This window comes from Rhinatrema bivittatum, chromosome 1 (assembly GCF_901001135.1).
Source record: "Rhinatrema bivittatum chromosome 1, aRhiBiv1.1, whole genome shotgun sequence".
NCBI lineage: Eukaryota > Metazoa > Chordata > Amphibia > Gymnophiona > Rhinatrematidae > Rhinatrema > Rhinatrema bivittatum.
The window spans coordinates 136654376-136681127 of record NC_042615.1 but is presented as its reverse complement, the minus strand read 5'-3'; the positions used below and the strand labels follow the sequence as shown (position 1 = coordinate 136681127).

At 44.3% G+C, this 26752-nt stretch overlaps 1 protein-coding gene across 3 annotated transcripts in view; it reads left to right on the top strand.

Moving 5' to 3' along the window:
- Window positions 1-26752, top strand: part of EXOC1 (exocyst complex component 1) — a 188249-nt gene that overhangs the window by 40993 nt on the left and 120504 nt on the right. For 2 of the 3 annotated variants that reach the window (XM_029587384.1, XM_029587375.1), the window contains exons 5-8: window positions 6608-6795; window positions 7537-7764; window positions 9399-9531; window positions 17535-17644. In XM_029587384.1, the coding sequence (XP_029443244.1) occupies window positions 6608-6795; window positions 7537-7764; window positions 9399-9531; window positions 17535-17644 (659 nt within the window). Of the gene's footprint in view, window positions 1-975; window positions 997-6607; window positions 6796-7536; window positions 7765-9398; window positions 9532-17534; window positions 17645-26752 lie in introns of all 3 variants that reach the window. The other variant, XM_029587366.1, reaches the window with a different exon arrangement.

The following is a 26752-nucleotide window of genomic DNA, read 5'->3' as shown; positions in this document are numbered from 1 at the left end:
ATGGCGTTCCTGTTCTTCTGCAGCTCGGGTTTCCTATGGTAGAGGGGATCTATTCAGACATGTTGCAGGACAGCACAGCGACTTGTCCTGATCATTCCACGTAGATTAAGCAATTATGATTTAATTGTTTTGTTTTTATACACAGCAGCCACTTAGAAAACCCTTGAAAGTTATATGCCAACCTCTGTAGGACTTTAAGAGACCTTCACGATGTCTGTGGTTCTATGAGCATGGTCGATGACGCAGAGAAAAGTTGCAGCAAATGATGGTGGGATTGAGCATGTATTGAGACATATTTTTCCCACCACGCTGTGATGGCTGAGCTCACTTTTCAGTGCTGTTTGAGTGTGTATTACCAGAGATGGGGGTTGCTTTATCTGTGTCTGTCTGAATCCTGTGCTGTTGTGTTTTTTCCTTTGGTAACTAAACTGCTGATGAGCTGACATTCTGGGAAGCTTCTACTCTCCGGTCAGAATTGCGTGACTCATGGTGCCAGTCACCGACAGATACGTTGTTAAGGAGCCTTGTGTAAAACCCAAGCTCACATTTCTTGAATTTACAAAAATCAAATTGATGTGCAAATAAAATAACTTTTCTTATATTTTTCTTGGTATCTTATTTTTGTTTGAGTTGCTAGATGGTTTCCCAAGCCACCAGAATCTGATGATGAAACATTTTCTCTCAAGACGGGCCTTTAAGCTATTTCTGTTCTGAAAGAAATATAGGTGCCCCCCTGACACATGATCAGGATAAAGTATTAAGGCACAATTTAACAATATAATGCCTCGAAGATGTGAGTTAATAAAAGTTTGTTCTGTTGGCACAGAATGGGAGAAAACCTTTCAGAAATCAGGCCCGTAACAGCATTGTCGTTGTGGTTAGTGAAACCTTTGAAGCACTGTGCGATTTCAGAAGCCAGCTTTAATCCTCTGTTGCTTACTTCCCTCTGCTCTCTTTCTGTACTTTACTCTCCAGAACTACCTAAAGTTTCAGAAGGTGGGTGACTTCTTTTCTCCTCTGTAATTCGGAATGTATTTTAATAATCTTCAGCTTAGGACTTGATCACCTTCTTGTGTCTGTTGTAGGAGTCATCCTAATTATTATTAAAGAATGTCAGCTAATATGTAAAACACATGTCCCTTTTTCATGCCAGTGGTTTTTTTTGTTTTTGTTAAAGTAGCCATAGTAGCAATAAACTATTTCTACATGAATCAATTGGAAGTTAAGGAAGATCCTCCCTTGTCGTTTTTTATTTTTACCTGCAGAGAGATTGATGTGTGAAGTTTTTTTTTGGTTTGTTTTTTTAAATCCTCCATCATGCTAATTCTAAATAAATCTGGGCACTGCACTGCTGAGCCTGGAGATATCCCACCAATATATGGACGGTGCAAGGAGACCCCTTAATTGCCAACATTTAAGAACAGAGTATGGCCTGAAGTGGAATCCAACGGCAGATAAGAAGTATAAAGCCCATCTAGTCTGCCAAGCTTTCTTCTTTTTCCAGTGTTATAGACCCCTAGTTGATCTATGGCTTTCCCTTCACTTCTTCACAACTAGGGATCCTCGTTGCTTGTCCTAAGCTTTCTTGAATTTGTGTTTGCCTTTACCACCCTCCCTGGAATAAACAATATAAGAAATAAAATGTCTTAGAGCAATAGAAAGGAAATCCAAGAGAGACCAAAAAGAAGCAGTAGGACCAAGAAATTGGCAGATGGCTTTTTGGATTATTAAGCTGAATTAAAGAAGCAGCCCATATGGTCCACCGTGATAGTTCTTCATAATAGATTATAGCAAAATTGTGTTGTACTCTATATTTAAAATATAAAATGAAAACTAAATGCACCCCTCAATTTACTTCCCTCTGCCTGATGGGGCTCGTCAGGGAAAGGACTATGGTGACTGCCACAGAATTTATCCTCTGCCATGGAATCAGGGAATCTGGTCCTGGTGCCATCACCCTTCGCTCGTGCCTTCATCTTCCCATGTCTGCAGAAGCAGGAGCTTGCCTTTTCTGCCTGCGCCCATCCCTTCTCCTACCTCATGGCTGCCCTAATCGTCAGGACTATATCACTTAATACCTGCTGCTTTGCAGCATGAAGTTCTAGCCTGTGCTCTTTCTGCACTGTTGTAGTCTCCCTGGTGGCTGTCACCGCCATTGTCTCAGCCATCCTGCCCATTCCTCCCACACACCTTTGATTTGGATTCTAGATTTAATTATTCAACTTTTCAAATCTAAGCTCAAGGCAAGTGACAGTCAAGTACATTAAGTAGGTCTGTGCCCCAGAGGACTTGCAATCTGTTTGTTTCTGAGGCAGTGGAAGGTGAATTGATTTGCCGAAGCTCACAAAGAGTGTAAGTGGAATTTGAACACTGGCTTCTCTAGTTCTCAGTAGACTGTTCTAACTGCTAGGTTACTCCTCCATGTCAGTTGCTGGTCCTTCTCCCTCAACATTCAGCTTCTGCATTGACCTGACTGCAGCTGCCTGTTACATCCTCCCCAACTCCTGCTGCCATCAATTCCATCTCCGGCTCAATACCTCTGAACTGCCGTGCCCCGATCCCTCTGCATCTGTTGCTGAAGTCTGTAGCACATGACCCTGCTGTGGTATCGGCTGGGAATGTGCAGGGTGCGGGGGGGGGAGGATGACTTTACCACTGGGAGTTAGTAAAATAGGGCAGCAAGGGGATGCTAAAGCAGGTTACCCTTCAGAGTTAGGAGACTAATGTACCAGGAGACTGGCGTGGAAGATGAGGGTAGGGAAGAAGGGGAATTAGATTCAGGCAAGAGCCGGCACTGGGCCCTGACTTTTACGGTCCAGGATACTGATACGCAGACATCAGGGGGAAAAAAAGCACAGGACTGCTTCTATGGCCAAGCTGCATTGTCTGATTGTAAATATTACCATCCTCAACATAGAGCGGCAGCTGCTACCCAGAGACATAGGGGTAACCTGCATGGAGCGACGGCCACTACCATATGAAACTTGCTGGGCAGATCGGATGGACCATTTGGTCTTTTTCTGCCATCATCACTATGTTACTGTGTAGGAGAGAACAGGGGTACAGAGGAATGAAGGAGAGAAAGAAATACTAGAAGAGGACAAAGTGCAATGGAGAAGATATAAACAGGAGGGAAAGAACAGAACGGAGAGGATTGAGGAGAACAATGGGAGGGAGGCAGATGAAGAAAGGAAAAGATTGTTAGGAGGAGGAGAAGAGAGAAGTGTGACCCCCTTGTTGAATGGCTGGGTTCTAAACCCCTTCTGGGTTACTGGGCCCTGTGTAGTATGCAGTCAAACAGCGGGTGTGGTGGAGCACCTGAGGTGCTGTCCGCACTGGTCAGGGTTGATTGTGCCCCTCTGTACACGACTGGCTCCTGGATTTGACTAAACAGGCTGAGTACTGATGTAGTGAGTTCAGAGTACTGCATATAGTGGTGTTCTAACAAAACCTGTTGATTTGTAGGAGACAGATTAAGTTCACATGGTCCAATTCCACAGGCAACACAAATATACTTTTATATTGCACAGACTTCAGCAGCTGCAAACCCTTCCCTTAACATCTTAAACTACATTTAATCAAAACCCCAGAGCCAGTCTTGTATCAAGAGTGGGATTTTGTCAGGTCTGTTTTTCTGGTTCTAGAATCCCCAGCATGCCTTCCTTCCCCACACAGAGTTAAGTACTTACTGTGTCTCTGAGATATGCTGTAGAGGCCTGAGGAACTGAACTCTAGCGATTTCTTGACGTTGGTATTGAGACTTTGTTTTTAGGCCCTGATGATCTAGGACAGAGCTTTCCAAACTTTTCATGTTGGTGACACACTTTTTAGACAAACATAATTTCACGACACGGTAATTCAGTCTACTAGTAAACCAGAGGTTAAAGGTTAAACGAACGAAACATATTTCGACAATTTATGTATGTTTCCTTAAATATATACATAAATAAAATGTTTCACAATACAGCCTATCTCATGAAAACCTTAAATTTATATTAAAAATATATATTCCAAGATTCATGTTATTGTTATAATTTATGAGAAACAATAAAACAAATTGTCTGTCCCCCACACACTCATCTCTCTCCTCCCCCCAGCACATGTCTGGCCCCCACACACTCATATCTCTCTCCCTCAAGCACATGTCTGTCCCCCCAGCATGTTTCCCCCCCACTCACTCATCTCTCTCCCCCCAGCACATGTTTGGCCCCCACACTCATGTACCTCGTCTTTTTGATTGTTGCCAGTTAAGTGCTTCACTCCCTTCCATGATCACCAGACACTGCTGCTTGCAGTCAGTACTCCTCATGGCCAGGCCTCATCGGCAGCAGCAGCCAATGCAAGGATGGCTGGGCTCGTTCCACCCACCAAGCCCCCCAAAAAAACGCGATTGACAGCAAAAATCACCCAATAATAAGCAACCCATAAACCGAAAAAAAAAAAAGTGAATCTCTAGAAAAAAAAAAAGCCCAAACTCGCATCACAGTTGACCGGGCTTGCGCGACACACCTGCACACTGCAGGCGACACACTAACGTGTCCCGACACACAGTTTGGAAAGCTCTGATCTAGGAGCTAGATATTTAATCTGGAAGCTTCCAGCCTGATACCAGGCAGAGGAGCAGAGGTCTGTTATTGGGCTATCACTCAGCACTCACTGTCTCTCTGAGATAAGCTGTAGACCGAAGGCCTGAGGAACTGAACTCTAGCGATTTCACTACATCTACTTACAGCATCTCAACACCATTTTATTCCATCAAATTGTTTCCTATGTGTGCCTAGTAAGTATTGCATAACGATATGCAATTTAGACAAACGTGTCCCAGAATTTTCCAAACCACCGCAGAATGATCTAAGCCTTTTCTGCCTTTAGATTAGAGAGTAAGCTAAAAGCAGTGCATGATAATTATGCACTGGTAAGAGTAAGTTGGTTGAATCGGTTTCAGAAGTTTAGGATAGATGCAAAGGAATATTAAGAAAAGCAGGAAAAACACATTCTTGCATTGGTTTTCAGGCCAGCCAGAGCCCTTAAGCAGTGTTCCCCCCCTCCATTCAGACCTTTACCTGCCACTCCCTTTACCTGCATGGCCCAGTTTGTGCGTCCCCACATTGTTTCAATAGATTTTATGAATAGCATGCCTTTGTAGTATTTTTAGGTAAGCCAGAGAAGCATCAGCAATACTCCTAAAGCAAAGATTGAAAACAAATGTTATTGACTTAGGGCCGGATATAATAAGATGCGCTTGGCAGAACACACAATTTTACCCACAGTTCTGTGCACATTGTGTGCAAACTTTACTCCTTAGAGTGCGCATAAAATTGTTTTGCTTAGCACTCCTGTGTGGAAATCCCGTGCTAATGAAGGCATTAACTCTCGCCCCCTAATGCAGACCAGGTGCGCTGGTTTCACTCAGGTGTTCTTAGCGCTGGAAATTTGACTCCTGGGCAGAAGTGGAGTAAAGCTGGTCGGAAGCAGGAATTCTGATGCCGCAGTCTGTGGTCAGGATTTATGCACAGAAAATCTGCCCCGAAAGTATTTTTGGGCATGGAAAGCGTATTTTATGCATACAAAACGAGCACAAATCATGAGTGCCCCTAAAAGGCTTTGATGAGCAGAAGACACGATTTTGTTTGTTTTGTGTGCATAAAGGACTTATGTGCACAAAACATGATTTTTGTGAGCATAAATCATGTCCAAGAAACTTCCCTGTCCTCCAAGTTAAAATGTGTGCTCAGCACCATTTTCTTTTTTTTTTTTTTTTTTTTTAACAGTGTAGCTGGGTTCAAAAAAGGTTTGTATAAGTTCTTGGAGAAGAAGTCCATTAACGGCTATTAATCAAGTTTATTTAGGGAATAGCCACTGCTATTAATTGCATCAGTAACATGGGATCTTCTTGGTGTTTGGGTAATTGCCAGGTTCTTGTGGCCTGGATTGGCCTCTGTTGGAAACAGGATGCTGGGCTTGATGGACCCTTGGTCTGACCCAGCAAGGCAATTTCTTATGTTCTTATGTTCACCAGTTATATTCATTTGAAGATAACCTGTTAATCTTAGTTACCCAGCTACCTTTAGCAGGATAACTTTAAACCTAACTGCCAATATTCAGAAATAGCCCGTTAGCTTTAAAGTTGTCGGGCTAAAGGTAGCCGGATAATTTTATTTAGGGACATGTATCCCATTGAATATCTAGTATAATTTACCCGTCTAACTTTAGCCAGATGAGTTAGTCATTTTAGGGGTTTTTTGAATAGTGACCTCTAAGTGTAACGAAAAGAACACAAACATATTGGAAAAGGCATTCTTTGATAATACCTACAACAACAAAAATTATTTGCCTGCCAGCTTTCATCTGCAAATGACTATGAGATTTCTGCCACCAAGTTCTCCTATGTTGTATATATGGAAAAATGTATTAGATCCCTAGGGTTCAGAGGGAACATTGAGAGTGCATGCACAGTCATTTTGATAGCCTGCATTTATATTCACTCATTGTGTTCTTAGCTTTCACATCCAGAACTGCATTCATCTGATGTCCTTTACAATAGATTAGTCCACCTTTCTGATAACTTAGCAAATGAACTTATTGTGACTATATCCCCTTATTTAAGAGTCTGTTCCGAGTGGTGAAAATCAGAGTGTAGCAGGAGGAGACGAGGAGGCTGTAGATGAGTACCAAGAGCTGAATGCCCGGGAGGAGCAGGATATCGAAATAATGATGGAAGGTTGTGAATACGCCATCTCAAATGCAGAAGCCTTTGCAGAGAAGTTGTCCAGAGAGCTGCAGGTGCTGGATGGGGTATGTATTCTACCAGGGAGCTACCACGGAATAATGTCCTCCATTAAACCATATGTATATCCAGATTAATCCTTGTTATCAACTGCTGATTAAAATAGAAGCTGCTCAATGTTTCATTGTAAAAAAAGTACAGGAAATATTGAATATCCAGTATTGTGCAGTACAGTGGCCTACAGTAAGCTAGGTATATGAGCTTTTCATTTCTTTTAAATATGGCATTATACATGTATTCTGTAGCCTGGACATTTGATGGCTTTGGAATTAATGCAAAATGTGTAAAGTGTTCCAGTGTGCAGTAGCACATTTTAGGGCAGCGTTGGGTAACTCTGGTTCTGGAGTACCACAAACAGGTCTGGTTTTCAGGACATCAGCAATTACAGTGTATGAGGTATATCAGCATACAATGGAGGCAGCTTATGCAAAAATGCATCATGCAGATCCATTGTGGATATCCTGAAAGCCAGACCTGTTTGTGATACTTCAGGACTGGCATTGCCTACTGCTGGTTTAGGGTGTGCAGTGGTATAAGAATAACCATATATTCTGACTGGCTGAAACTGAGCTATAATTCCTGCAAACTTCCTTTGTCATTTTAAGGCAATTTAGTGTTTGCTGCACTACTTTGTTCTGCTATAGTCTGGAACCCTACTTAGAAAATATGAAAAGCTTTGTTAGTTTTATTGAAATGATAAAGGATCATATTCTGGTTGGGTGCACAATAATTCAGCGTTTTCTCTGTAGGCCAACATCCAGTCCATCATGGCCTCTGAGAAACAGGTGAACATCCTCATGCAGCTCTTGGATGAGGCCTTGAAGGAGGTGGACCAGATCGAGCTGAAGCTGAGCAGCTATGAGGAGATGCTACAGAGTGTAAAAGAGCAGATGGATCAGATCTCCGAAAGCAATCATCTCATCCAGCTTAGCAACACAAACAATGGCAAGCTGCTCTCGGAGATTGAATTCCTTGTTGTAAGTATGACAGTGAATGAAGACATGGCACCAGGAAGGGGTTGATTTAAATCACCAATCAGAAAACTTTAATTTGAAACATTGAGTTGGATCAAGTTTTTTTTCATTTTCTACATTTATGGTCATAAAAAAGGGTAATCATGAAAGTGTGGTGTGTTTGGGTTTTTTTTTTTTTTTTTTTTTTTAAATAACTAAGAGCTTTTATACTGGTTTTGTTGCATATTTTTTTTTCACCTAAATAATTAACTTTTTGATTTATGCCCAGATGCATGGACACCTGAAATTCAAATACTCAAAATGACATTTAAAATTAATTTTTAGTAAATAAAGTAACATTAAATTTTTGCTTTGTATTTCCATTAGTGTATACATGCAGTGAGACAAAACGAGGTTACTTACTTGAAATGGCCAGACTGTCCATAAACTAGGGCTAGTAATTACTGGGCAGATAAGTGTTTGTTTTTAATAAGCTACAGTGTTGTCCTAAATATCCAGAATTTGAATAGTACCATAGAAAAGTGATAACAGAGACGATTGAGATCAACTTGTTCAACCCTCTTCAATGCCTATAGATGTAAATTGCAAAAGAAAACAAAACTCAGTTGGTTCTCTACTACTTGGCTGCTGGTTCTGTGGCTGCTTTGAACTCTTGGCACTGATAGGACCAGGTTCAGCTTCCTCCCCATCTGGGGATCCAGGCAAAATGTCCCTTGCTCAGTGCCTCAGGGAGTGGAGCAATGATGATAACTGTTAGGAAAGGGAGGACTATGTGTTGAAACGGCAACTCTTGACGATCACAGAAGGTACAGACGGGGACTTGGGAGGTAGTCTGGACGTAAAGATTAGGAGAAGAAAATCATGAAGAAAGGAGGACAGTGAACAAAGGAGATACAGGAACCAGATAGCAGGAAGGGTTCTGGGGAGGGAGATGCATCCTCCAGAATCGGAGGTTGGGTGCATTTTTAACATATAAGACTTTCTTAAATAAAATCTAAAAGGTTTTTCTAAAATACTTGGACTTGTAAAAACACCAGAATGTATTAAAATGTGAAAATCTGGAATGTTTTTCAGACTTAGAATCTTGCTAATACTATTGTTTTGAAATGCATTGTAAGTAATTCCCCAGTTAAAACTACTAAATCATTAAGATTTCTCTTATTCATTTTGATCTTTATTTCATTTCTGGAAAAGTATTTGGGTGTGAATTCATGCCCACTAAGGTGAATCTATGTAAATGAGGACACAGCTATCGCAGAACCCAAGATAGGGATCACTTGAATATATGTGAAATGTGTATACAGCAGAAATAGCTGATCAGTGAACTGTTAGAGAGAGGGCAGTTAAAAGGGAAAATATCTCGTATTCTAAAATGTGGGAAGTATAAGAAAATGTATTAGGTTGGAAAAGAAAGGAGTCTTCGGCAGAAGATCAAATGTTGAATCAGTAGCAGTAAGGAACCAGTCGTGCATATTTTCAGGATTGTAGCCAATATTATAGCTTTAGGTAAGCTGATGCAATTCGTATGCATAGCATCCTAACACTTGATTAAAATTTGACATCCTGAGACATGGTAATGTTCTGCCTTTTTACAAGTGCATTGTGGTCAGTACTGTGCTTGTATTCTGATTTTTCAGAACCATATGGATTTATCAAAAGGGCATATCAAGGCCCTTCAGGACGGCGATCTGGCCTCGTCCCGGGGCATTGAGGCTTGCACTAATGCATCTGAAGCTCTGTTGCAGTGTATGAATGTAGCTCTTCGACCAGGTAGTATATCCCTACTTTAAAAATAACCAATCCATGCAGTGGAGTCTGTCCTGGTTGTGATATCTTTCATTGGATCAGTAGATGAAAGAATTGGCTAAAGGTGCTGTAATTGAACTTCTGGAGATCTCAGAAATCCCAGGTAGAGCAGCGTCTCTAGATAATTTTTTCTTCTCTTGGTCCAATTAAAGGAACCCAGTTTTCTATAGGGTGAATATAACTGTTGGAACTAATCCACTTCATTGCCATGGGCAAGAAAATCATGTACTGATCTAAGTATATTTAAAAGAACAATTTTATTGCCATGGAAAGGGCAACCCTAGCTATTATCCAGGAATGAGGATCTGACTGGATGATCTTTTCAAAAATTGATAGAAAAAAGCTTGATGGTAACCTGTCTTGAAAACTGTGCACCCTAGCTGAGGGCTAAGCAGCCTGGAACAGTCCAGCATTGGTTTATGCTCCATTTTCCAAGAGAGGGAGAGAGGCGCAAGCTGACATCCCTATTAACTTTATAAAAACCAACAGCATTAGAATAAGAAGAAATCTCTAGTGAGGTAGCCTTACATCTGGACAGCGAGGGGCAAACACTGTTGCTGCCTACCAAAAATGAAAACTTCTAAGATTTTTTTTTTTTTTTTTTTTTTGAAAACTGAAAATAGAAATTAAGTACTTGCTTGATCCAAATAAGACAGAAAGAGGGAGAAAATTAGACTTTCCAAACAATTTAGCTGTCTAGAGGGGAGCCGCAGGGTCTACTATCTGCATCTGCTGGAGATAGAGAAATACTGAAAGGATGAAGGGTGAGCACTGTCCTAATATAGGATACCCTTTAGTTTTTTCTCTATCTTCATCTGCTGGACAGGAGGCTTAACCCACTGTCTGGACTGATCCGTGGTACTACAGGAACAAAAATTAGCAGGTAAGAACCAATTTTCCTTTCCATCCGGAGAAGCTAGTCCACACCAGTGGGTTGTGCATGCCAACCAGCAGATGGAGACTGATTCGCTGAATTCCCTCTCATATAGCACATCACAGACATCGGACAGCCAGTATTTCTCAGTCTCCAGCAAATGGTGGACATGCATCCTTGCTTGTGGTCTTCGGCCTGCTAGGATTGAACAGGAAGTTCTGACCTCTTGAGGTGATAGCAGTTGCTCCCTCCCTCAGTTGAGTGTCTCCCTCAGTTGAGTGTCTCCCTCAGTTGAGTGTCTCCCTCAGTTGAGTGTCTGATATCTCAGGACAAGAGTGAGGTGTGAAGGCTAGTGCCCTAGCCCTCCTGCCAGAGGGAGAGTTCCTATAGGGAGAGTGTGGTAGGGTAAGGGAGCCTTGGGCTCAGCACTGTTAATTTGTCTCTTTTCCTCTCCTCTGTTTTGTCCTCGTCTCCTCTGCCTGTTCCTTGCCCCGGTTTTTTTTGGTGTTTGGCAGTTTCAGCGCGGCGAATAAAGTTTATTTAAAAATAAAAAAGCGCCATGTTGGCAGAGACAGCAGCAGTGATCAAGCCCCGAGGAGGGGCAGGAGTAAAATGTCACTGCAATCTGCGTTGTGAGCAGGGGCTGAAAGGCTAATTTTGGAGCTGGCTGGAGTGTGAAAGCATGTGGCAGGCGCCATTTTGAGTTTGCAGCACTGCTGCTGAGGCGCGCACAGGGGACAGTTGGTGTTGGGAGAGCAGCGAGAGAAAAGGTTGCGTGTCTGCTTTGCCTGTCATATGTGGATAATTAGCCCCAGGAGATTGCTAAGCATTTGTCAGAAATTCGTGGAGGCTCAAAGGGGATGTCTCTGCAGGGACTTCAGGAGCTCCAGGTTCACAGGAGGGAAGTTTGTCAAAAAGCTCCTCACCGGGGGGGGGGGGGGGGAGATAAGGAGTCTTCCCTGCCCCCTTCTCCTGCCAATTCCCATGGGGGTGAGCCCGGAAGGGGCTTTGCCTTCTCAGGGAATGGAACTTTCCACCGTATCATGGGTAGAATTTTTTAAAAGTCCTGCAGGCTTTTTGTAAGGGGCAGGAACGGTCCCAGGTGGAGTCTCGGGATCGCCCGCATCAGCGGTCTCCTCATTCAGGATCGTGGAAGTGGTCAAAGGAGGCCTCATCCCCTACAAAGAGAAGGGCACAGCGTGCTGGGGGAGAAGATGACACAGATCCTTTCAGGAGCCTCCTGGGAAGAGTTGGGATCCTTGATGGGGGATCCCGACAAGGTGTTTTGAAGGAGGAGGAGATTCCCCCAGATGCACAGGACAATGCTTCGCCTCTTTCACAGAGATGAGATAGGTTTGATTTTACAGACTCTGAAGGCCCTTGGTTGTGAGGAGGCCTTGCCTGCAGCTCTCAGGATCCGCAGAAGAATCCTGTGGATAGTTTCTGAAAGGTGTCCTGGTTTTTTCCTCTACACAAGGCTGTGCAAGAATTGATCGATTTGGAATGGAGTTCTCCTGAGGCTAATTTTAAAAGGGGGTCACTCATTAGCAGATTTGTACCTATGGATCCCAAAACTAGAGAACAAATCCAATTTCCCAAGGTGAATGCCCTGGTCTGCGCGGTGACAAAACGTATCTCCGTTCTGGTGGAAGGAGGTTCAGCCTTAAAGGATGCCCAGGATTGGAAGATATCAGTGATTTTGAAACAGGCCTTTGAGGCAGTGGCCATGAATCTCCAAATCTCTGCTTGCCGTTGTTTGGTGGCCAGGAGGCTCAGGAGGTATTGGGTGAGAATGGCCCATACCTGGAACCAAGAGCTGCATTCTTGGCAGATGCAGGTTATGATTTGGTGCTAACAGCTGCTCAGGGGGTGGTTTCGGTGATTGCAGCCCAAAGACTACTTTGGCTGAGTAACTGGTCCACTGATACTATTTCAAAGTCCAATCTTATGAAGTTGCCCTTTAAGGGGCACTTATTGTTTGGGGAGAAATGGGAGAAGATGGTGGATCAATGGGGAGAGTCCAAGTTTCTTCGGTTACCCGAGGACAGGAAATCTACTTCCCAGTTTTCGTGAGCGAAGGGGTGATTTTGGAACACTCGTTTATACTCTTCCAGAAGTTCAAGTAATCAGAGGTCTCACTAATTTGCGAGGTCGCAGTCCTTTCGAGCAAAGAAGCCAGGTAAAGACGGTGCCTCTGGCTCCAGAGCTCCTCGATCCTCCCAATGAATATTTGGGGGTCCATCCTCCAGTTTCAGAGCTAGGCAGCCTCTTGTTTCAATTTTATCAGAGGTGCACCCACAACTCTTCTGACCAGTGGATCTTGGAGGTGGTGCACAGCAGGTATGCCTTGTAGCTTATCATTCCTCTCTGATGCTTTTATGATTTCCCCTTGCCATTCCGCGGAAAAGCAAGCATTGGTTCAGGCCATGTTTCAGAGGCTGTACACTCTGAAGTCCATTGTTCTGGTTCCAAAGGATCAGGGGAGATGCAGGCTGTTATTCCATCTACTTCATGGTTCCCAAGAAGGAAGATTCCTTTTGACCTATTCTAGATTTAAAATGGGTCAATTGAGCCTTTCGACGTTACCCATTTCCAAATGGAAACCTTAATGTCAGTCATCGTGGCAGTACAGAGGGGAGAGTTCCTTACTTCTCTAGACCTCTCGGAAGTTTACCTACACAATCCGATTCGCAAACATCAGCGTTACTTGCACTTAGTAGTTTCAGGCCGCCATTACCAGTTTTGTGCGTTGCCTTTCGGCTTGGCCACGGCGCCCAGGACCTTTTTCAAGGTAATGGTGGTGGTGGTGGTGGTGGCCACAGCTCTCACAAGGAGGGAATTCTAGTTCATCCGTACTTGGACTGGCTAATCCAAGCCAAGGCGAAGAACAGAGTGGTTCAGTTGCTGCAGCACCTGGGATAGGCAGTGAATTTGGCCAAGAGCAGCCTGCAGCCTTCTCAAGTCTTGGAGTATCTGGGTGTCCAGTTCGATACAGAACAGAGCAAGGTGTTTCTTCCAGAATCCTGCATTCAGAAGATCTGGGTACAGATCCGAGCCCTGAGATCAGCAGTCTCTCCTTGTTGCGACTGTCGCTGCTCGATGTCCTCACTCCGCCCTCTTTACCTCTGTGGCAACTCCCTCCGGGTTTGATGGACGGCTGGCTGCCGCAGCGACTCCATGCCGTCTCCCTCCGGCGTCCCCGGACCGGCTCGACGTTGCAGTTCCGCCATGTTGCCTGAAGGCATAGGGCACGTGCGTGCTCTGATTGAAGTACAAGCAAGAGCGCGAACCTCAGGGGCGTCCCCCTGAGATGATGTCATCTGCTTCCAATATTTAAAGGTCTCTATTTCACTATCTGAGTTAGCAAGGGGATTGCTTCGGCTACGCTTCCCAAGCTATTCTGCCTTCTCGAACTTACCAGAGGTACCCGCTCCTCGGGGGCCTCGCTCTTTTTCTTTACTTTCAGATTACAGATAGGAACCGGTACTCGCTCCTCGAGGGCCCATGTTCCTGGACACTCTGAAGATTCTCTACTGCTTGGAAGCTATTGATGCTACAAACAAAACATCCCCCTGAGATGATGTCATCTGCTTCCAATATTTAAAGGTCTCTATTTCACTATCTGAGTTAGCAAGGGGATTGCTTCGGCTACGCTTCCCAAGCTATTCTGCCTTCTCGAACTTACCAGAGGTACCCGCTCCTCGGGGGCCTCGCTCTTTTTCTTTACTTTCAGATTACAGATAGGAACCGGTACTCGCTCCTCGAGGGCCCATGTTCCTGGACACTCTGAAGATTCTCTACTGCTTGGAAGCTATTGATGCTACAAACAATTGTGAGTTACCATCACTCTCTCTCAGAGCTTTCCCTGGAACCAGGTACTTGCTCCTCGAGGGCCTAAAGCTTTCCAGCTCCTGGGCTTCCTTGAGACCTTATGTGAGTTTTTGTCATCTAGTTCTGTTCATGAACTCTGCCTACTCACTTTCTACAGTTTCTCAACAGCTCAGCCATCCTGGATCGCTGTTCCAGTACCTGAGGAACTACAGCCCTGCCGGGCATATCAGCTCATTACTGCCACCTCTGTGGTTTCAAAAACCTGTTTAATAAAAGAGCTAATGTGTGTCTGTCTCGATACTCAAGCCTAGCTGGTGGTCTCTCTCGGGATATCCTCCCAGGGGTGTGGTCATCTGCCACCGGCCCAGGGATCCACCCACAACTATATCAGATTCATTACAGATTGCTACTCCTTAGCAAGACGATATCTGAGGCACTACAAGATTGCTGACTCCTCCTTCTTTAGGAGCCAATATTAACAGATTGCTAACTCCGCAGTTTAACTAACAGCAGATTTACATCACTCCTTCAGTATGGTTGTACCTACAGATACTGGGATCAAGGGCCACGATGATAGAGAGAGTTCCTTGGGCACCCATCCATATGCATCCTCTGCAGAGGGTCCCTTCTGGCTTGCTGGAATACTCAGTCTCAGGAGTACAATGTGCTGTTGATCTTGCCACCGGAAGGGAGGGGACAATTGCTCTGGTGGTTATGCAGGGAGCATCTAGGGAAAGGAATGGCGTTTAAGACTTCTAACTGATTGGTGGTCACTACAGATGAGAGTCTACAGGGTTGGGGAGCTCACTGTTGGGAGCTAGTGGCGCAGGGATAGTGGGCTCTCAAAGATGCATCTTGGTCCATCAACTGACTGGAAGCCCAAGCAATTTGGCCAGCCTTTCTACAGTTCAAGGCGTGGTTGGAAGGAAAAGCTGTGAAAATGTCAGGGAATGCAACAGCAGTGGCCTACATAAATCATCAAGGAGAGACTGAAAGTCTGCAAATCTATCAGGAAATGGATTTCCTCCTTCCATAAGTGAAACAGCATTTGCTAGCATTTTCGACTTCTGATTTAGCAAGGGTCGACAACATGCGGGCAGATTATCTCAGTTGTAACGAGTTGGATCCAGGAGAATGGGAATTGGTCCCCAAAGTGTTTTGACTCATCGTGGAGCAATGGAGTTGGCCTTTTCTGGATCTGATAGTGAGCCGCAAGAAGGCAAAAGTGGATAGCATTACAGTCAGACTGGGGATGTTCTAGCGCTTGGAATGGATATGTTGGTTCAGTCTTGTCCATGGGGAAAGTTGCTATATGCGTTTCCACCGAGGCCCATGATCGATCGGTTACTACTGAAGATAGTGCGGCATCCAGGCTTTGTGCTCCTGGTGGCCCCAGATTGGCCGTGCAGGCCATGGTACGCGGGTCTCCATCATCTGTGGGCGGAGGATCTGTGGCAGATCTCTTTGCTGGGGGGGGGCCCTTCTGCGGCAGGATCTGGTATTTCATGACAATCCAGATTGGTTTTGTCTTATGATTTGGCTTTTGAGAGTGCTTGACTGTTGAACCAGTGGTGGAAACTGTCTTGCAAACGCAAACATTTTCCACCTCCTTGGCCTATATCTGGGTCTGGCAGCTCTTTGAACATTGGTGTCAGGGCCAATCTTGTCTTCCCGCTTCAGCATGTATTCCTTTGATCATGGAGTTTTTACATGAAGGTCTGAGTAAAGGTTTAGCCTTGAAACATGCTCAAGGTTCAGGTGGCTGCCATAGCGTGTTATCGGGGATGCATACAGGGGAAGCTCCCTCTTCAAATCTAGATGTGTCTAGATTTCTGAGGGGTGTGAAGTACCTTAGACCCCTCTTGCATTTCCCAGTGCCTTTGTGGGATTTGAATCTGGTGTCCTCCTGTTTTGACGGGTCTGACTTTTCATCCTCTAAGGGGTATTTCTTTGCAGTTGTTGACCCTGAAGACACTGTTTCTGGTTGCTATTTGTTCGGCGAGGTGGATTTTAGAATTGCAAGCTTTATCGTGTAGCAAAGCCTTTTGGTTATTACTCCGGATAGAGTCCAGTTAAGGACAGTACCTGCCTGTCTTCCAAAGGTGGCTTCAGATTTTCATTTGAATCAGTTGGTTTTTTACCATCCTTAAATAGGGATTTGGAAGGTCAGAAATTCAGGAAATTTCAGCCGTTAGATGTGCTGTGGCATTTATTGCGTTATCTGGGGGTTACCAATGTCTTACATAAAACGGATCGGCTCTTTTTCCCTCACTGAGGAGTGAAGAAGGGCAGGCAGCCTCTCGTGCCACGGTAGCTTGGTGGATTTAAGGAAGTGGTGACAGTGGCTTATGTGGATTCCGGGAAGCCTCTTCCGAAGCAGATAAAAGTGCATTTGACCCAGGCGCAGGTGGTTTCTTGGGCAGAATTGCGTTTGCTTTCTTCAGCAGAGATCTGTAAAGTGGTGATGTGGTATTCCTTGCATAAGTTTGCCACATACTATTGGTTAAATTTGGCTGTGCAGGAGGATTTGTCCTTTGCAAGGGCATTGCTGCTTGGGCCTTAGGCAGCCTCCCACCCTTCTGGGGAGTAGCTTTGGTACATCCCACTGGTGTGGACTGGCTTGGCTTGCCCGAATGAAGAAAAGGTAAATTATTTCTTACTTGATAATTTCCTTTCCTCAACGTAGGGCAAGCCACCATCCCACCCTGGGCTGCCTTGAGATGGTTGACTTTCTTCTATTTTGTGAGAATCTTATTAAGGACTTATTGTATTGCAAGGATCTCGGATGTGCATGGATTTGTGCGGTACCTGATAAGTAAGTTTCATTCTATGATATTCATTTTACATTTTTTTCCTATGAGTCTGTTGTTGGCAGAGCTGAGTCCAGTGCTTCCAATATGTTTAAAAAAAAGTTAAATTAAGTAATGGAAGAATGTTCTGTTTTGAATGATTATTGGTATGATGCAATAATATTTAGTTGATTTAGTGTCCACAATTGGCTTTTGAAGAAAAATACTGGCTGGCTGATGTCTATGATGAGCTATATGAGATGGAAGTTAGCAAGTCATTGTGCTCAGTCTCCACCTGCTGGTGCACAACCCACTGGCGTGGACTGGCTTGCCCTATTTCGAGGAAAGGAAATTATCAGGTAAGAAGTAATTTCAACCTCCCTGCAAACAGAACTGTGAATGTGCTTCTTTTTTCCTGGCTTAATTTTATCCCGCACACTAATCTTGGGAAATGTTTTCTTCTTTGATTTCAGGACATGACATGCTTCAGTGTGTCAAACAGCAGCAGCAGCTATTCACAGACTTGTGTGAGCAGTTTGCACGACGACTTGCCAGTCACCTAAATAATGTCTTTGTTCAACAGGTATGTGAGGGCTTTATTCAAATTCTGAACCGAGGACCTTGCTCTTTTTTTTTTTTTTTTTTTTTAAACTAAGCTTCCAAACATCATGACAACAGGTGAGACCTGGATGATTTCTTTATCTGGGTTATTTTTGTTGGTTTATCTGGAAGTTTCCTTCTCCTTCTTTTGTTTTTTTTTTAGCTCAAGTCAGCTGGGGCTATGGTGCCATGAACCCTCTTTTCCAGCGACGCAGGGTTTGTGCTTTCTCTCTCCCCCATCTTAGGCAGACAAACTTTCCTAGGTTTGACAGCTTATGTTATAATTGGGTCCACAAGCTCCAGTCTTCCAACGTCATTCACCCACAGTCTGACACTGAACCTAACGCCTGAAATAGAGAGTCCAGAGGAGTTGGAGTAGCCTTGTTGTGCACTGGACCTGTACTTAAAGTACAGAGCTGCTGAGCAGAGCAGTGTTGTGTGACAGTTACTATACATGTCATTTAAAAGAAAAACCAAAGAAGAAGGCGGAGAATAAATCCACCCTGTATGTAATCACACAACAAAAGGTGTGTGTAGGAAGAGTGAAATAGTCCTTCCAAGTTCACAGTCTCTTGCATTTTTATTTAAAAGAAACTCCTAAGTCTTAAATTGATGAGCTGATACACTAAAGAAATGTCCCCTGACACAGACACTGTGAATAGAAGAATGTACCAATGAGAGTATATGAATCTTGGTTTCTTGTCCCGACAAGGCCTTTGGGGCGGAACACGGTGTCCGAGTCAGGGGACAGTTATTTAGTGTATCTATTCACCAAGTTAAAACTTAGGAGTTTCTTTTGAATAAAAATGCAAAAGATTATGAACTTGTAAGGACTTTTTCTCTCTCTCTACACTCACCTTTTGTTATGTAATTTAAAAGAAAAGTACATACACACATAAATTAAAACTTCCAAATGTCGCACAATTCAATATGTAAATTGAAAATATGTTTTTCTCCCTTTTATCTGAGGTTTTGTTTCCCCTTTCTGTATTCTCTCTCCTGCTTTTATTTCATTTTTTGTTTCCTTTTCTGGATACTTTTTCTGGTTCTTTCTATTCCCTCTGTCTTTGTTTTTTCTTACCCATGTCACTTCCCTCCATCTCTTCTCTTCCTCTTTATCCAAGTCATTTGTGTCTTTTATTCCTTTATTTCTCACCTCACTGCTACCTTCTAGTCTTTCATCGTCTCTTATCTATCACTTCCCCCTTCTTCCTGCCATATTTTCCTCTTGTCTTTCTTTCCTCCAGCTCCTCCCTCATCCCCTACTACTTTTCATATTTATCCCCTCCCCCAACTCCTTTTAAGTTCTGCTTATAATTTTTTTTCACCTCCACCACTTCAAATTCAACTGCTGCAGAAAGAGAAGACTATGGCTGGTGCTTCCAGTGGAAGGAGAAGACACTGTGATGGAGGAGGAGGCGCTGTGAAAACATAGCAAATGAGCTCATGCTCTGGGTCTCCACAGCTGTCCTTCCATCTTCTCTTCCTCCTCCCCCACACATGGGAACCTGGAGCCTGAGCTCAGTCACTTTGTTCTTCCCCCAATCCCCAAAGTCTGTCTTCGTTGATGCTGCTCCTCTTCCAGCAGCTTCTGCTGAGCTACAGCTTCTCTTCCTGATGGCCTGGCCTGCCTGGACCCCATAAAGTTATTGCCCAGTTCCTACCACTGTCTTCTGTGTAGCTCAGAGTCACTGACCTCGTTACCTGCCAGAACCTGGCCTGTTGCGCTCTTCACCTAACCAGTATATGTTACTGTTAAGTGATAAGTGGCCCTCCTGCTTTCTCAGGGCCTCAAGATTGATGGCATGCTTTCAGGATATCATACTGTGAGAGTTCGCACAATTAATGCTTTAGTTACCCATTCCATTCAGAACATTCTATTGAATATTTTATTTGAAGGGAACATTTTGTTTGCTGGTTTCCAGACCTTATATCTTTAACATCTATTGACAACCTGTAAAGAGATTAGCAGAACTTCACCAATTAATCTGAGCAGAAATGTCCAGAAACCTCTGTTAACCAGGTAGATTTGGGAAAGCCATCAATTATCCCTGAGAGTTGGCAACAAGGAATGATCTACTCTTTGGGGTTGATTTTTAAAAAAGCACGATCGCGTACTTTTGTTGGCGCACCAGGCGCAAACAAAAGTATGCTGGATTTTATAAGATATGCGCGTATCTTATAAAATCCTGGATCGGCGCGCGCAAGGCTGCCGATTTTGGGCAGCCGGCGCGCACCGAGCCGTGCAGCCTGCCTCCGTTCCCTCCGAGGCCGCTCCGAAATCGGAGCGGCCTCGGAGGGAACTTTCTTTCGCCTTCCCCTCCCTTCCCCTACCTAACCCACCCCCCCCCCGGCCCTATCTAAACCTCCCCCCTACCTTTATCCATGGATTTACGCCTCCCGGAGGGAGACGTAAATCCATGCGCGCCAACGGCCTGCTGGCGCGCCAAGACCCGACCCGGGGGCGGTTCCGGAGGGCGCGGCCATGCCCCCGGAACGCCCGGTCCGAAACCACGCCCCCGGGCCCGCCCCCGAAACACCGTGTCCCGCCCCAAACCGCCGCATCGTTCAGCCCCGCCCCGACACGCCCCCTAAAAAAACCCCCGGGACTTGCGCGCCGGCGGCCTATGCAAAATAGGCGCGCGAGGGCCCTGCTCGCGTAAATCCGGGTGGATTTACGCGAGCAGGGCTTTTAAAATCCGCCCGTTTGGGATCTGCCGGTACTTACGACCCGGACTGGCCATCATCTGTGACAGGATGCTAGTCTTAATGAACCTTTGGTATGGCTCAGCATGACATGACATATATGTTCTTATAGTATTTGGCATTTTCCTCAGGTCTGCTAAATCATTTTTAACTGCTTTATAAGCAAAATTCGTGTTGCTGTGGTTACAAGTTTATTTATATACCGTCTTTCCAATATAGACCAGACTGGTTTACAATTTAATTGATTGATTGGTTAATTGAATGCCTTTGATGTGTCAGTACGAAGGAGTTTATATGGTATGGGGGCAGACAGAAACTGTCGCTCCTGCCATTATCAAGTACCATCTTTGATATGAAGGCTGGCACTTAAGCTGCACTAATTTTGTCTGTGCTCAGCTTTCCTCTTTACTTTGTTTCCAGATTTTGACAATTTATTGATGTCATGATCCCAAACTGTGCGCTCTCTTCTCTGTCATGTCCTCCACCAGAGCCTCTGAGTAAATGAACAGAATCTCATTTTCCCTTTTGACCGGATCTTCCAACAACTATCATCTCATGCACCCTTTCATTTGAGATCATGTCCTTCCAGCTAATCTTCAGAATGCTCCTATAGTATGGTACCTCATTTCAAATGTTTTGTATTTTGTTTGCTATAGGTTAAATCTGAATTCTCCTAAAGAACTCTTTACAATCTCAAAAATTATTTTTAGTTTTCTCAGTTCTTCTTTTTACTTCTGTTAAACACTTTCATCTTCAGTGGCCCAACTATCTAGGTATTTTAATGTTTTTTGATTTGTTCTAGTTTCTGTCCTTCAGCAAACATTTCTGTAATGTTAGAATTCTTTTTACCGATTCAACATGATTTTGTCATCTTAGTGTTCAAGCTCACAGATCTTACAGGTTATGCATAATTTATCATTTCTTGTAGATTTTCTTTTCCTAGAAGCTATTGGTACTGTCATCAGTTTAAGAGATCCATATTCAGCCGCTGTGTGGCTGACTTTAGGACAGGTCTATGGGGTGCCAGAATTAGCTGGATAACTTATAACTCAACTCTTCCCCATTAGGCCCAATCCCCTCCTACCACTTAGCTGGATTGGGCCACTCATTTGAGTCAGAGTTGGCCAACTCTTGAGTGATTTGTTTTTTACTGACAATCTGCTAGAATTTTACTGCCACCTAGCATTCTTATGAACATATTTTACTGTTGTCATTTCGAGGCAAGGCTGAGCATGCTGTGCCGAGATTCACCCCCTGCACGCTGGAAACGAAGTCCCCAGCTCCTGAGTTACTGCAGCCTCAAGGAGTCCAAGCCCCAGTGCACCAGAAATGGGCTCCGTGCTCATGAGATATATAAAAATACCTGGGAGATCTTAAATGGGGGGAGGGGTCTATTTGGCATAGCCTACAGAGATGCAAAGTATTGTGGGTACTTTTACCATGCATGGTTTCTTTTAGAAAATTAAGCATGTAAAGTGTGCATATTTAAGGGAGTGGGGCAGGGGCAGTAAAACAGTTGAAAGTGCTAAGTAGGCACACACCTGAAGGAACACCCTTTTTTAGTACAACTTGAAAGGGCATATGTTGTGAACTCCATGCTTATTTGGGGGGGGTGGGTTGGGTTTTTTTTTAACCCTCTCTGAGGAGGGCAGTTTTCAGACAGGCCAATTTACCTGGGTAAACGATTTGAAGATCACTCTAAGAATGAGTAAAGGTTTTAATTTTTGTGCTTTACATCTAACTGCTGTCTTTTACTCGCTAAACAAATGAACTTATCGCAAATTAACACTGGTTTTGCACTGAATTTGTGTATGTAACCAATCAGCAAGCGCGGAGAGACCCTTTAATTCGCACAGACACTCTGGCGTCGCGCGCCGAAGGAGCGCGACAAAGGGACCTGCCCATTGTGCGCCCCTTCGGGCAGCACCGGACGTCCTCCACTACCCTGCTACTCTATTTCCCTTGCAAGAAATAGATACAACCAAAGAAATCCTAACATCATGCAGCGGATCTTATATACTCCAACCTGCAGCAAAGCAACAACACCAACAACAACAACAACTGCGGCAATCAATCAACCATAGCAACGCCTCTCGCAAACGGCACAGACTACCTTCCAGGTATTTACACTTTAAATACGACAGGCCCTAGCTCCAAGCTCCAAGCAAACGGTGGGCGTCAAACACAGACACTGTAAGGCACCAGACCAAACAGAAGGCATATTGAAGCACCTTGAACTTAAATTTCAGTCCTTAAACGGCGCCCCGCAACCTAAGGAGTCAGTCTCACAGGGCCCCCCCCCTTTGAGACCACAGATCTCTCAACTACTCACGCACCTGGCCTAGCCAGTCCTCACAGCTGCTCACCCCCTAACTTATTGAGGATTTTCAGCGGATACAACAATCGTCCTTCACAGCTGTCAACCCTCCAGCACTCATCCAGCAGAGCAGCAATCGTCCTTCACAGCATTCAGCCCTCCAGCACTCATCCAGCAGAGCAGCAATCGTCCTTCACAGCATTCACCCCTCCAGCACTCATCCAGCAGAGCAGCAATCGTCCTTCACAGCATTCACCCCTCCAGCACTCATCCAGCAGAGCAGCAATCGTCCTTCACAGCATTCACCCCTCCAGCACTCATCCAGCAGAGCACAATCGTCCTTCACAGCATTCACCCCTCCAGCACTCATCCAGCAGAGCAGCAATCGCTTCACAGCATTCACCCCTCCAGCACTCATCCAGCAGAGCAGCAATCGTCCTTCACAGCATTCACCCTCCAGCACTCATCCACAGAGCAGCAATCGTCCTTCACAGCATTCACCCTCCACATCTACCAGCGGAAGAAGCAAACAACTCAAACCCATAATCAACCTTCTACCACTCCTACATCAACAGCAGAGTCAATCTACGGAGCCAACATGCTAACCTACCCCATCCCGATTATCATCGCCACGTCTCTCATAACTTGAGACCTCTACTCGACCATGAACCACACTAAGAGATCTCTCATCCCTATCTGATTTCACCTCTCACCCAACTTAGGATTCACGTTATTTTCTCTGACACTTTTCAATGCCCAATCCTCACTAAGAAAACCCACATCCTCAATGATTTCTGCTGGATTCCAAACCAGACATCTGTGCCATCACAGAAACCTGGTTAAAAAGTTCCGACATCCCCCTGATAAACCAACTACCGATACACCTCTACGACTTCTTCTCAATCCCAAGACCAAAAAAAGAGGAGGAGGACTTTACTAGCTACTAAGAAAGAATCCATCTAACACAGCAACCTGTCAATCTTCCTCAAAAAACTGGAACTAGGTTTATTCAAGTCAAAACACATCCAAATTCTCCTAGTCTACGCCCCACCAGGAATATTGGACACTGAAGCCTCCCCTCTCATAGAAACGATTGCCAAATACATAAATACAGACTTACCGGCTATGATATTGGGGGATTTCAATCTCATGTCGATGCCTCGCCACTCTCTCCTATCTGCGAACCTTCCTCTCCACTCTCAGAGCAATGGGTTTTGAACAAATCATCAACAAACCTACCCACAAAGCTGGTCACACACTGGACCTCATATTCATCAACTCAAACCTGTCTCACAAGAATGCTCCAGTCTGCACCCCTGTACCCTGGTCAGACCACTCCCTGATATCAACTACTCTCACTACCAAAGTAAATCCTGCAAAAACTCAGCCTCATCTACCATTCACTTCCGGAAATTATGCCCTTCTGACACTCTTAGCGAACAGCTAACTAAAGATCTCCCTAATTTGGACTACTCCAACCCCAACTCTGCGCTTCACTTGGAGCAGTATCACGGAAACAATTGCCAACAAACTATGCCCGAAAATGACAAAAATCATCAATTGGTCACAAAAAACGAAACAACCATGGTTCTCCCCAGAACTTAAACAAATGAAGCTAGACCTCAGACATAAAGAAGGCACATGGCGTAAAAACCCCAACACCAAACTCTATCAGACTACAAACGCTTCCTCCATCTCTACAAGACCTCTCTGCTACAGACTAAAAAGGAATTCTACGCAAACAGAATCCATGATATACAATATGATGCCAAGGCTCTGTTTTCTTTGTTTCACAACTCACAAAACCCTCTGCCCCCACCATCCCTGATGAACAGGCTCAATCTAAAGCCAATGATCTTGCACGCTTCTTTCAGGATAAAATTGCAAACCCATTGGCACTTCTCCCCACTAACACAACAACCTCAGTTTTCAACTCCAACACCAACTATCACCCCAGAAACACCCTTGACTCCTTCGAACCACTACCACCATGGAGATAGAATCCGTTCTCAAAAAATGAAACCCTCCATCCATCCGACAGACCACATCCCTACAAAACTTCTGCTTCTCATCCCCAGCACCATCTCCAGATCACTCACCAATATCATAAACTGCTCCCTGCCCAAGGAATCTACCCTGACGAGCTAAAAACAGCATCTCTCAAACCCCTCCTAAGAAACCCAATCTAGACACAAAAGAACTCGCCAATTTCAGACCCATATCGAACCTGCCGTTTCTAGCGAAGCTCACAGAGAAAGTTGTTAACACACAACTCTCTGACTACCTTGAGGAAAATAAAATACTTTACCCTGCACAGTATGGTTTTCGAAATCAGCCAGCACAGAAACCCTTCTCATCTCCCTATCAGACCACCACATCCTCATGGGACTAGACAAAGGGCTTGCATACCTACTGGTCCTTCTAGATATCTCATCGGCATTCGATACGTAAACCATGCCATCCTCCTAAATCGTCTTTCAGAAATTGGAATCACGGGTCTTGCCCTCAATTGGTTCAACTCATTCCTCAACAATAGAAGCTACAAGGTGAGAGTCAACAACAAAGAATCACCAAGTTATAAATCAACGCTAGGCGTTCCACAAGGCTCTCATTATCTCCAACCCTTTTCAATATCTACTTACTACCCCTTGCCAACTACTCACTAACCTACAATTAACATACTACCTCTATGCAGATGACGTTCAGATATTGATCCCCATAAAGAAACCCTGCCAAAAACACTCGACTGGGAAAATTGTTGAAATCCATAAAAAGTCTCCTCTCCAGCCTGAACTTGGTTCTCAACGCATCCAAGACGAAATCCTGCTCATCTCCCCTGAACACTGACTAACACCGATCTCTCCCGGACACACAGATTTCTCAACAAGAGATTTAGGAATCATACTAGACAATCATCTGAACCTAAAAAAATCAATCAATAATATCACCAAAGAATGCTTCTACAAGCTTCAAGTTTGAAAAGAATTAAACCCTCCTCCACTTCCAGGACTTCAGAACTGTCCTCCAATCTACACTATTTTCAAAACGGACTACTGCAATGCATTGCTCCTGGGGCTCCCCATCTCAACAACAAACCACTACAAATGCTCCAGAATGCAGCAGCCAGAATCTTAACTAACACTAACCGAAGTGCCCACATTACCCCTATCCTCCGTAACCTACACTGGCTGCCAATAAAATACAGAATTCAACATAAAGCACTCACCATAATCACAAAACCATTCACAAACAACTCACCCTAGACCTACAGTCCCCACTCAAACTCCATGCCTCAGACAGGCCCATCAGAGAGGCATATAAAGGAATGCTGCAAGTCCACCTACCAAATCCACCCGGCTAACAACCACCAAAGAACGTTCCTTCTCTACAGCAGGACCAGTCCTCTGGAACAAACTACCGACTGATTAAGACTGGAACCCTGCCTCCACCTTACCTTCCGAAGGAAACTTAAGACGTGGCTTTTCCTCCAAGCCTTCCCCTAACACAAATTAACTCATCATACAGATCAAGGAACTGAATGTCTACCAATTTCATACATATTAATGATAATTACTAGTTAATTCTATCGCTCCTACTCCTACTTCACTTATTCCTAGCTACTCTAGCTCCCAAGTTTTAATACCCCTGTTTTATTGTAACTTTGATTGTTTCGACCTTTCTTATTTATAGTTACTTGGTTTTTCCCTTGTTTCATGTAAACCGGCCTGATATGAATCCCTTTCATGAAGGCCGGTATAGAAATATTTTAAATAAATAAATATTTACATGCAGGCATACAGTGCTTCCTGATTGTTGTATTTTAATTAATATACTAAGGAAATCTCAGTTCTTCTGATAATCTTAGTATGGGGATTTAGTTGATCTGAAAAAATGTAGAGCAAAGATATAATTATCTTCTCAAACTGGAGTACCGAAGAGACAATTTAGATTGTATGTAGACTCGGAGCCATTGATACTCGCATGCAAGCCGGGCTTGGGGACAAAGGTAGCTGTGCTCTTTCTGGCCTCTTCCAGATTCTGCTCCCCATCCCCAGGCGTGCCTGCATA